Source organism: Diorhabda carinulata, chromosome X (genome assembly GCF_026250575.1).
Source record: "Diorhabda carinulata isolate Delta chromosome X, icDioCari1.1, whole genome shotgun sequence".
NCBI lineage: Eukaryota > Metazoa > Arthropoda > Insecta > Coleoptera > Chrysomelidae > Diorhabda > Diorhabda carinulata.
This window is the reverse complement of record NC_079472.1, coordinates 29,270,738-29,282,812: the sequence shown is the minus strand read 5'-3', so window position 1 is coordinate 29,282,812 and position 12,075 is coordinate 29,270,738. Positions and strand designations below refer to the sequence as shown.

The window sequence follows — 12,075 nt, the reverse complement described above, 5'->3', positions numbered from 1 at the left end:
CTCCTAACAGATTGAGACTGTAGTTAAGACTAACTGATTAATCAAAAAGGTCAAAATTTGAATTCAATAAGGGAACAGAGTCTCTGTAAAAGATTTTGACCCGCCACTAATTGAGGAGAATATATAGAGAAATGCTTCATTGTCAAAAAATTTTTTACAAAGCTTGAAAAAAACTGAAAAACAAACATACAAATAACTATAAATACAAATAAAGTATACACAAGAAAATTACAATGAATAACAAAATTACCTTTGTAAATACATATGTGAAAATCAACTGTATGGAAATTCTAAAATAAGTAATAATTTGTATTAAAAATGAATAACAACATAAAACTAGTCGCATTTAAATATTTTATTATTAGAATAAAAGTTATTTATGGAGTAGAAGGCGTTTTCCAGTAAATATGCTTTCAAATCATTGCGAAATGATCGATGTGAATGGAGTTAACCGAGTAGAAGTAAAATATAAATAAAATCATTGATGCTATTCTGCGTAAACGAGTCCTCTGACTACTCCTTGCGAGATATAGACGATAACATGTTTCATATCTGACCCATATGATGGTGACCAATCAAAAAAAACCTTCAAGTACTATTACCAAGGGACTAAAACTGTTTGAAAAATATTTTGAAAGAAGCAAACCGGAAATCTGAATTTGGTTTTCACTTTTTAGTCCAAAACAGTTTTTATTCGCCCCATTTTACAGCGTAAATAAGTCATACCATCTATTGATCAGCTTAGGAAAGTAGTACTGAAAAAAAATACGAATCATAGGAATTTAAATGTACACTTTTAACAACTTACCTATCCACTAGTGTAAATATCCATAAAACGTCGCAATATATTTAAAAAAAAGTACACTATTCCATTGGATTCCCATTTGACTTTTTGAGTATTTTACTTATTTGAATCGAAAACGATTAGATAAAAACAAGAAAGAAGAGGTATTCGTCAGAAAATATTTTGGAAACGGTTACCATTTTTAAGTACAAATAACCCAAGAAATATGTCTCGAAGACAACATCAAACGGGTTGAATTTTTGTGGAATTGTGATAGAAAAACGAAAAATTAATTTAGAAAAAAGAAACATATTGTTGACGAATGAGTTTACGTTTTCATAATGCGTTCTTCTGACAATACATCTTACATCAAGCATTGACATTAATATTTTTTTATCTCTTTCACAAAAATATTTTTATTTACAAATGTTCTGTTCTAGAATGATGGACTATTGTATACATGTTTTAGGACCTATTTTGGGAATGCGACATGTACAGATTGTCTTACTATTCACAATGCTGGCATTTGGTTATGCGATGCGAGTAAACTTATCAGTTGGTATTGTTGCAATGACCGATAACACCACATCACTTAATCCCATGGTACCTGTAAGTGTCAATCATACAAAATTATTCAAATACTCATGGATTTCATTAAGATATTTTTTACATGATTAGGCAGTGTCAGATTATTTCTATTTTTGAATATTTAATAGAGACATTGAAGAGGCAAAGTCATTTCAGAAACGTTTACATGAATCGTCATAATTATTACTTCGATAAATTTTATCGTAAGTGTTTAAAATTATTAATTTCTTTTGTTTTAGATATTTTTATATGATAACAATGAAAATATGAAACAATCATTGGAAACAATGTTATCTAGACTTTTCAAACATTTTAACAGTCGGTGTGTATTGACGTCTCCTTTGAATATTTCGCATTATTATTAAGATTATGAATTTCTTTATTAAATTAATAAATTACGCAATTTTTTCTATAGATATCTATAAAAAAAGTGAGGAAAGAACAGAAGCTACTGTCACAAAATAATCGAACTGAATACTAACGCCTATATCTCTTGAAGGTTTCTTTGGTTTTGCTCATAATCTACATGACCGCGTAGTAGCTCTTTATTATCAGTTTTTTTTGTCTTTTCCATCCATTTTTATATTATAGTCTGTGTTCTCTATCGGTTTGCTTATACTACTCAAATCAATATGCACTTCTTACAAGTGATGGATTAAGTAAGCGCAGGGCCCGTAGAAAATTCTTTCAATGGACCTTTGATCTACTTATGTATAAAGTGGTGAAAAAGCAATTCACCCTACTCAATAATTACTGTAGGCAGAGGCAGAGATGGGATTTTCTGGCAAATATTTAATTTCGAGTAGATTCTTTGTTTATAATTATTCATCTGTTTCTTTTACTGTTTTTCAATCTTCAATAGAGTAGCTTTTTTAGATTTAGAACTTCTTTCCTCATAAGCGCTTTTTGGAAACAATCAATTATATAGATCACCTATCAGCTGATTCAAGATCCTATACTCTATTTATAGAAGAAAAATAGTAAATCAAAACATATTCACGCATAGTGCACGTGATCAAAGTTGAAAGCCGAGCATGTAACAGGAACGCATTTAAGAAATAATTTACGGTTCTATAGAGCAGAGTAATAATATAAATTATACACAATTACTATCACAAAAATATACAATGTAAACGTGAAGTAAGAGATACTAAGCGAACGACCAAAGTATGGAACACATTCATTTAAAATTTAAATATATGTGTATTGAAACATTAAAATAAAATTTTCATTTTTGATCTCATTTCCTTATTTCTTATCAGATGACATTGACCTTCCACTGTCGTCAATATCTAGGTATAATAAGGGGCTCAACGTGCAAATCGACAATGTTTATTGTTTATATTTTGGTTTCAACCTTTTTAGGATTTTAGGATTAAAGTTAATGAGACCAAATAAAGTAATTGTAACATTCACGCTACGTAAGGGTAAATTTCTGCCAATTATCTTAAACAATACGGAAATACCACAAGCAGATAGTGCCAAATACTTAGGAATCCACCTAGACAAAACACTTAACTGGAAACAACACATCACAAAAAAAAGAAAACAACTTGATATAAAAGCAAGAGAACTACATTGGTTAATATGAAGAAATACAAAGTCTCGCTTGAAAACAAAAGTCCTTATCTACAAATCTGCCATCAAGGCTATATGGACATGGAATAGAGCTGTAGGGTTGCGCTTCCAAATACAAAAATTTAAAATACACCGTCAACTAGTATGGTATGTAAAAAATCACACCATTCACGTGGACCTGGGAGTGACCACTGAACAAGAAGTTATCCAAGAGAAGATCATCAAATACCACAAAACTATAGAAATCCACTACTAGAGGACTTGTTAACGCCACGAATACGATACCGTCCCTGTTATACACCTAATCTAGCGGCTTTTGCATCAATGCGGCACTGTCCCCTTCCACGCGGATTTTCATTTGTGGTGTATAATGGTGCCTGTGATTTGGACCAATAACAATGCCGCGCCCTGTTTCGCGTAGATGTTCACGTGATAATCATGCACTGATCATTGTTTTGGTTCACTATTTTTCTTCTATAAATAGACTTTAGCTCCGAACAGTTTCTGAACGTCAAGTTCAATTTTCAGTGAAGATTTTAAAAAACTTAATGTCTAAAAACCTATTAAATGGATCTCTTCTGTACCTTAACTAAAATCAAAAATATTTCATCACAGTCGAAATATGTCATTCACATATAATGTGAATACATAATTCATGACTTTTCAGCACGACGTAATGTGTGTGAAGAGAACGATGTTAAAAGCTAAGAGCTTGACTCGGCCGTAGTGGACTATAGAGTTTTAAGTTTATTACACATATATTTCAAGTTTTACAAAAATATTATTTATAATTAAAAAGAAAATCCTTAATATTCAATTATACAGTGTGTGCTGAAGCTGCAAATGGGAAATTTGTAATTATGGATTATTATCCCTGCCATCTTTATTTTGTTTTTCTACTCCTTCTCAGACTTCCTCTTCACTTCATTTCATTTCTCATGATGTGAACAAACCATCTTTGTTGTCCTTTTTCGGTATTATTTTGAATTTGTTTGAAGTGCCAATTTTATCTTATTATTTTATTCGTTATTTTATTTATCTGGTTCATTTTCTATTTTTATCGAAAATATCATCCATTTTTCATCTTGTGGTACTCTCATGCCAATGTATTTAAAACTTTTAACTTGCCCTATTTTCAATTCTTCTGTCTTATAATCTTAGTTTTGTATTCGATTATTTTCATATATATTATATCTGTAAACTATTTGAGTTCAAGTATTCTTGTCTTCCGCCAACATTACTGTCTTTTTTTTATTATTTTACTCGAGACTACGGTAAACAATAATGGGCTTAGTATACACTCTTGTTTTGTTTTGAACATCATTCAATCTCTTGTGTAACTATAAGAAACCTTTTTATCTGTTTATACAAAGTTCTTACTCCATTTAATAGTTTTTTCTCTATTTCTCTGTATTCTAGGATTTTTCATGTCATTTATTTTGAATCTGTCTGACATTGTTTTTTCAAGATCTAAAAAACACATGTGCATCTCTCAGTTTTTTGTTTTATTGCTTTCTCTGCTATTTGTCTAATGATGAAGTTTGTTGTTCCTCTGTTTTCTCCAAATCCTTGTTGGCAATGGTTCTTTCTAATTCGTCTTTTCTTTATTATTCTCGTTAATATCTTACTGGATATATTTAGTTATGTGATTCTTTTATAATTGTTACAGTTTCTTGTGTCACCTTTCCCGTATATTGGTGCAATTATTCCCACTTTCAATCTTCTGGCGCTTCTCCAGGTTCTTCAGTATCATATTCAGTATCTCTTTTATTTCTAATTATGCTACTTTTACCATGTTTTTATTTAGTCTATTACTGGTAAGTAAAAATCTACGACTAATGTATCGCTGTTGACTTCGCTAAAAAAAAATAAATAAATTTAATATTCAGAATAGAGGTGAGTAAATATTGTATCTACATGCGATCGACGAGGTATGGCTGGACCAATCATCACATGCACTTATTATTAACAATAATATTTTGAAAAAACCGAAATCCAAACTTTCTACATTCTAAATATACTATGCTAAAAACTCGATTTATTTATAGACTTACAACTGGACCAACAAAAGCATTGTGTTATCTTCTTTTTACTGGGGTTATATATGTCTACAAATATTTGCGGGACAACTGGGAAAACTATATGGTACTAAGTGGTTGGCATTTATCGCCATGGGTATCAATTCTACAGCATGCATAATCATCCCTTTTATGGCAGAAGCTGCAGGATCATATGGGGTCATGGGATGTAGAGTTGTGCAAGGATTATCTCAAGGTTTCTTCTTTCCTTCCGTCCATAATATTTTAGGTCAATGGGCACCTTTAGAAGAAAGATCTACACTTGGCACGATAGCATTTGCAGGTATTATATATTTCAACAATTTTTTTCCTAATTACGAGACATCTATCTTCGGGAAACTTAGTTATACTTCGGAAAATGGGAAAACTGCGTTACGTTTTTCGTCAAACCTGAAGTCTATAGCAGGTTTGAGTCGTGTTTCGTACGTAAGCTGTTTAAGTAACATTGTTAAAATGAGTGACTTAAAGGAGCTTGAGTTAACCTTTGTACCGATGGGAATGTCCAGCGTTTGGTGACATTTAACCGGTACCTTACTTTTTGTACGTTATCTAAAGAGTTGAATATAAATAAAAAAGTCCGCCTGCAAAATGTTATACAAGGATTTGAACATGCGGAACATTTGCGTAAAAATAGTGCAAAAGCTCTCGCATAAGAACAAAAATATATACAGAAAGCGATTTGTTAGGCGTTGTTCAGAGTGACGGCAGACGGCATGGATGAGATAGGTAATCCCTGGATATTTGTGTACGTCCCCAATACCCGCAAAAGAAAATCCATGATAGGTAACAATGGGCGAGAAATATTCAACAGAAGTAAATATGTCCAAAGGCAATGTTGATAGTTTTTTTAAATATTCATGGCATCTTTCATAGTGCGACTGAGTAATCACGTTCTCTAACCTAGACAAGCTAGTTCTTGCGCCACGACAACGCACCGACCTATTCCTCATTGATATAGCAAGAGAGAGAAAGGCATTACGACGATGCAATATCCACTCTATGTGGTGATGTGCTCTTTTGACATAAAATTAATAATTATACAATTTAAAATTGTAAGCTGTATTGCTAGATGATTTAGTCTTATAAATTCGTTCCTATACATCTATCAATTGTAAAATATCAATCATTTGTATATAAAAAGAAGTTTTGACATCTGCTTAAAATAACTAACAGTTAAATTATTTCCTTCAGGACCTTCTTTTGGAACAATTGTATCTTTAATAGTAAGTGGAGCTTTGTCTTCTTCGTGGATAGGATGGCCCTCAGCTTTTTATCTATTCGGTGGATTGGGATATGTGTGGATGTTAGCTTGGATCATATTATCCGCCAATACTCCAGCAACTCATTCACAGATATCCCTAGCAGAAAGAGAATATATTGAAAAGAGTCTCAGTGTAAAAGCAAATGAAAAGGCAAGTGAATAAATATTGTTCTTAGTCCCTTTTTGCAATAAATACGAATAAGAGGAAACAATCTAATTTTATTGGATTTCACAACCAAGACTAATATTCAAATGTAGTGAAAAATTATGAAGAACTACCTTTTCAAATTAAAAAGACTGATGTAACATGAATATATGTTCAAACCATTTTCATTGTTTCCTTTCCATCTTATCGATTATTTTACCCTATCATTTCTTTCATGTTTTGTAAGTATACGCTCTTTAGATAATTTTTGTGTCATTTGTCGATAAAACTTTGATTTTCGTTCATTGTTGATGTAATTTCATCTCGCTTGATGATTTTTGTACATTTCGAGTTTTTTCAAAGACTCACTTTAACATTTATCCGTTTCCTTCTATCAGAGCTCAAAATCTTTTAAATTTCTATTCTATCCTATTTTCCTTTGATTCTTTTTTTATTCAACGTTTGATGTAATTTTATCACATTGTTTTGTGTATCTTTTCAAAACTTACTTTAACGGTTATCGATTTCCTTCTGTCATAAACTTAAAATCATATAAATATTAACAAATTTAGCATTTCTGCATATTTTCATAGTGTCCTCCCATTTTTCATTTTAAATATCTCATGTATTTTATATTTTATAATCATTTTGTTGCTCCCTGGTCGAGTTAAACACTACTTTTATCGGTATCAAAAGATTGTTCAACGATTGCCAAGGCATTATCCAAAATATTTTCAAAATAAACAAAATTAATACCATTTAAGACTTTTCAGCAGAAAGATGTGAATAAATGATAAAGTAAATTTTCGATTAAATTCAAAGTGATAAAAATATGATACAGAAAACAACAAATTCAGTGAAAATATAATCAAATTACCAAAACGGTGATCTATTATAACCTAATACTCGTGAGCAAAAAAATCAACACCCTCGCAATCGCAAATAACTGAATACCAAATTGTATTTTTTTAAATCTAATCTAAACCCAAAAGGCAATAGTTAATTTTGTCAACATCAGCGTTTATTTTTACTATGTACCAATATTCATGTCAATAATTTCATTTTTTTAATGCATTTTAAGTGTGTTTTCACTTTTTTTTTCAACATTCATAACTCTTAATATAACGTTTCGATAAATTTAGAAATATTTTCTTCATACCAATATAGTTCATAATGAGTGTTTAACCAGTGAATGAGTAATAATTCTGGTATAAGTTAAAAGTATGAAATTTACAATGCTTGCTAAACTTAAAAAATTTCTCGTATATTTATCTGAAAAAAATTAATTAAAGATTCAAAAGTTTTTACATAAAATTGGTTTTTAGGTATTTCCAACGCCATGGAAGGACATATTTACTTCACTCCCGGTGTGGGCATTTATTGTTGCTATGTTTGGGCAAAATTGGGGCTATTCTACATTACTTACAGAAATTCCTAATTACTTGAATAAAATTATGAACTTTGATATGCATTCGGTAAGTAACTATTATTTATAAATCACTTTAAATTGATCAAATTACGTGTAACGAATTAGTTTTCTGGTTGCCGTATCACCTTGATTGGTGGAGCGTTTGGGACAGCTAAATATAATGAATGGATCGACACAATTACGAGTAACGAGTTAAAAATAATAATCCTCAAAAAGTGATTACTATTGTTGGATGGTTCAAGGAAGGATCATATCCGCAGTAAGTGCACATGTGCACGTCTACCCAAAATTCACCGCCTCCTCTTAAAAAAACAAATAAATTCTGTCCTATAATTATTTTAAGAATTTTTTTCATTTATAAAACGATCAATAATTTCTCAAAAAAAAACTAAATCGCAAGATGCTGATTATGTGTAACGTGAGCCGTTCACTTTCCGCTGAGCTAGTCGCGATATCTTCGTTAACTGCACATCGAAATATTAGATTTTATTGATCAATCCCTTGAATCCATCACCGCCGCAGTCTAGAGTGACGTTCGATGTACTCTGGTTCGCGTGCACATCAAATCAGTGCACTTGTAGCTTGCAAGTATAACAATAGGTGTCGAAACGTGTATTTTCATAAAATTACCAATATTAACGTGCAATATTTGAAGAAAATTAATGCCTTTTTCCTTTCTTTCTCCGAACTTAGACCTACCGAAAAACCGTCTGATTAAACCACCAAATGTATAATCGCTTTTTCTATATTCTATAAATCTTGACACAAATATTCATAGTTATAACAATAAATATATTTTTTTGCTGAATTGTGGCAATTTATCAATATATATATATATATATATATATATATATATATATATATATATAAGGGTCTAAGATATATGAAACATTAAATATATTAACCTTACATTCATTCGGGACCAGAATTTCAAACATTTAAATGCTTTTCATCCAGTTTTTGTACGTATCGGACTCGGACAACTCTATTATAGTATATAGTTAATCAGTTCAAATCGTCCTAAAAAACTAGACTAGTTCAGAAAGTTTTCAACGTGTATTGAGAGCTCCGCGTTTCTCAGCGCTTATGGACTAGCGACACTAATTTTGGGTTATTATATGACAGGATATTTTGTTTTCCTAAAACCCCCCAAACCACATTTCTCGGTACGCTGCTATTCTAAACAAAGTTTCTTTGAATCGTCAATCGATGTGACTTTGCCCATTTTTAAAGTTTACAATCAAATTCTGAATATTTGTAGATGAATTGTCCAGAAAAAAAATCATCCCATTTGTGCGACTATGATCTGAATCTACTGAATTAATATTGTTTCTATTACATCATTATAGCTTGTTACTAAAAATTAAAAAGTGGGTGGGCAAAGTCATCGCCATGATAGGGGTAATTTTGCCCTTTCCCTACCATTTTCCTATGTTTATAGGTTCATATTCCCCGTGTGAGCAATTTTACAGTCTGGCATGTTGGAAGGACCAGGATTGAAGAGAATACAAAATTAAATTTACTTTATTTAGTGAATATTTTCAAAGAAAAAATTTTAATCTTAATAAACACTGTAATACACACTTCAGAAATATTTGGAAAAAATGAAAAACTTCTCTTCTTTCTTGTGGAGTATCAGATTTGAGAACAATGTCTGCGCGTCAGATTTTCGCAAGAATTTAACTCCAATGTCCCCATCAATCCAAAAGCTTAATATTTTTGCCATGTAATGTGCCACTGATTTCTTTATTTTAAGTTCAACAGCAAGGAAATCGCCAACATTGCATATGATGCTATCTGGTTACATACGTTAGCTAGAGGAAAGAGTTAGTCTACAATCTTCTTCTTCATGATCCGTCGATCCGCCGATGTTTGATCGAGGAAAGACTAGAGTCATGCACCGAATATTCGTCCTCATCTTCACTAGTACTCTCCCTTCCAGTATCATTTTGTTCTATTTGTAATGTAGATAGGAAAACGTAGAATGGTTATACTAAGACTCATAATTTTCATAGGTAAAATTAGCATTACACTAATCAAAAATGGTAATTTAATGGAGATTAAACAAGAAAACTAGGTGGGCGAATAAACACCGTTTTTCTGGTGAAGTGCCTTCAAGGTTTTTTTAATTTCAATTAAATAAATTAAACAAAAACAACAAATTATAGACCATTCTCATTATATATATATATATATATATATATATATATATATATATATATATATATATATATATATATATATATATATATATATATATATATATATATATATACCAAAATAAACTATTTAGTTGATTTAACTCACCTTATGTTCAGGAAAGCTTCACAAACTAAAGTTCAATACCACCATAAAACACTTGTTGAATGTTTGGTAGAGCTGTTTGAAATGATAAGAAATTCTTAGACCGCCAAAAACTCAGTGGTGCCAACGGTACATCTGGGAAGGTTGATCCAAGTACATTAGGCGTCTCTGGTGTCGCTTGGATCAACCATTTTTTCAAAAACTGGACAATTATTGCATGAAATATAAAAAAAATGCGAACAAAATTCTAATGATAATATTCTTTCTATTTCAGAACAGTATATTGTCAGCTGCTCCGTACTTAGCATCATTTATTTTAAGTTTTGTCTTTGGAGCGTTATCAGATTTTCTTATAAATCGAAACTTTATTTCTCTAGAAAACGCAAGGAAACTATTTAACTCAATTGGTAAGTTTATTAGAAGCAAATAGATTTTTTCACTTCACAATATTTTTGTTTAAGGATTAATTGTACCAGCTATAGCTCTAGTAGTATTAGGATATTTACCAGAGAATCAATCAGTACTTTCAGTAATGATGTTGATAATAGCAGTCGGCGTAAATGCGGCTTGCTTCACCGGATTCCAAATAAATCCAGTGGACCTTTCACCCAGATTTTCTGGTGTACTTATGGGTATCGGTAATGGATCTTCCAATATTTTCTCCATTATAGCACCATTAGTTGTACAATTTGTTGTTGGATCAAATGAGGTAAGCTAGAAAGAAAAATAGAAATGTATTTTTCATATCATTTCTTATACGCTTTGAAAGCTACAGTTTCTAGGCACTAATCGTGTCAGAAGTTGTTATTAGGGTATGATGAACAATGTCTGATCTTTTACTATATAATTTCATTTCTTAGGAAGAGAAGGCACTATGGAGGACAATTTTCATCATAGCAGCATGTGTATACGTAGTATCAGCTATTTTTTTCATAATTTTTGCATCTGGTAAAGTTCAACCATGGAATGATGAAGAAAAGGAAGAGAATAGTTGTTTCCCTAGTATTTTTGCAAGGATAACTTGCTTATGTACAAAATTATAAATTAATTTAAAAATTTTTGCTCTTAATTGTACTTATATATACATCTAAAATATGTAAATTGTAAATATCTGTACATAGTTCAATATATATTGTCGAATTTCAATTATTTGTTTCAATTTGCTTGGTTTCCAAATATCCATGTTTTGAAGAATCCTTCTAGTAAAGTCGGATATATATACTTCATAGACTTGTTAAGTATATGTGCGTACTGAATACACTGTTTACACTACCACTACACCAACACTCAAACAATTACACTGTCTGACGCGCGTTTCCCTATCGTTTCCAGAGTAAGAGGGTGAACTGAAACCTAATAATTTGATTTACCTGTTTAATACTGATTTTTAATACTTATTTTCTCACTAATAAAAAAACCAGAAGATATGACAGGCAAGTCAAGTTATTAGGTTTTAGTTTACCTTCAGTCTCTGAAGACGATAACTTGGTTATCGAAACGCGTATTAGACAGTGTAATTGTGAGTGTTGGTGTAGTGGTGGTGTAAATAATTTGTTCAATATGAATATCACCAACGGTTCCAAAATTCCAACTTGGTAAGTATATGTACATCTAAACTCATTATCAAATACTGCAATTTGACAAAGCAGAATAATTACATTCTATAGGGCGGGTTGTAAAGAGGGTGCCTAATAAGTAATATCGGTCTTGCTTTACATTTTTTTAATTTTCTAACTTTGCTTTTTGACGACGTGGTACTTTTTATATTAAATAGTGTTGAGTGTGATAAATATGAAATTCGTGTATAGGTCACATTATCGGAAACAAAAGTTTAAAGCAAACGGACAATTTTTTATTTACACAGATTGTGTAAATAAAAGCTAAATGGAGATTATTCTTCTTTTCCGC

The 12,075-nt window shown here is 31.1% G+C and overlaps 1 protein-coding gene across 3 annotated transcripts in view; it reads left to right on the top strand.

The window, feature by feature from the left end:
- The window catches only part of LOC130900864 (putative inorganic phosphate cotransporter), a 30,929-nt gene extending 19,616 nt beyond the window's left edge, over positions 1 to 11,313 (top strand). For all 3 annotated transcript variants that reach the window (XM_057811779.1, XM_057811778.1, XM_057811777.1), the window contains exons 3-9: positions 1,254 to 1,393; positions 4,999 to 5,311; positions 6,220 to 6,440; positions 7,760 to 7,909; positions 10,442 to 10,574; positions 10,629 to 10,876; positions 11,028 to 11,313. In XM_057811779.1, coding sequence (XP_057667762.1) covers positions 1,254 to 1,393; positions 4,999 to 5,311; positions 6,220 to 6,440; positions 7,760 to 7,909; positions 10,442 to 10,574; positions 10,629 to 10,876; positions 11,028 to 11,210 — 1,388 coding nt within the window. In that variant the 3' untranslated portion in view covers positions 11,211 to 11,313. The remainder of the gene's footprint in view (positions 1 to 1,253; positions 1,394 to 4,998; positions 5,312 to 6,219; positions 6,441 to 7,759; positions 7,910 to 10,441; positions 10,575 to 10,628; positions 10,877 to 11,027) is intronic.
- Positions 11,314 to 12,075: the final 762 nt, after the last annotated feature.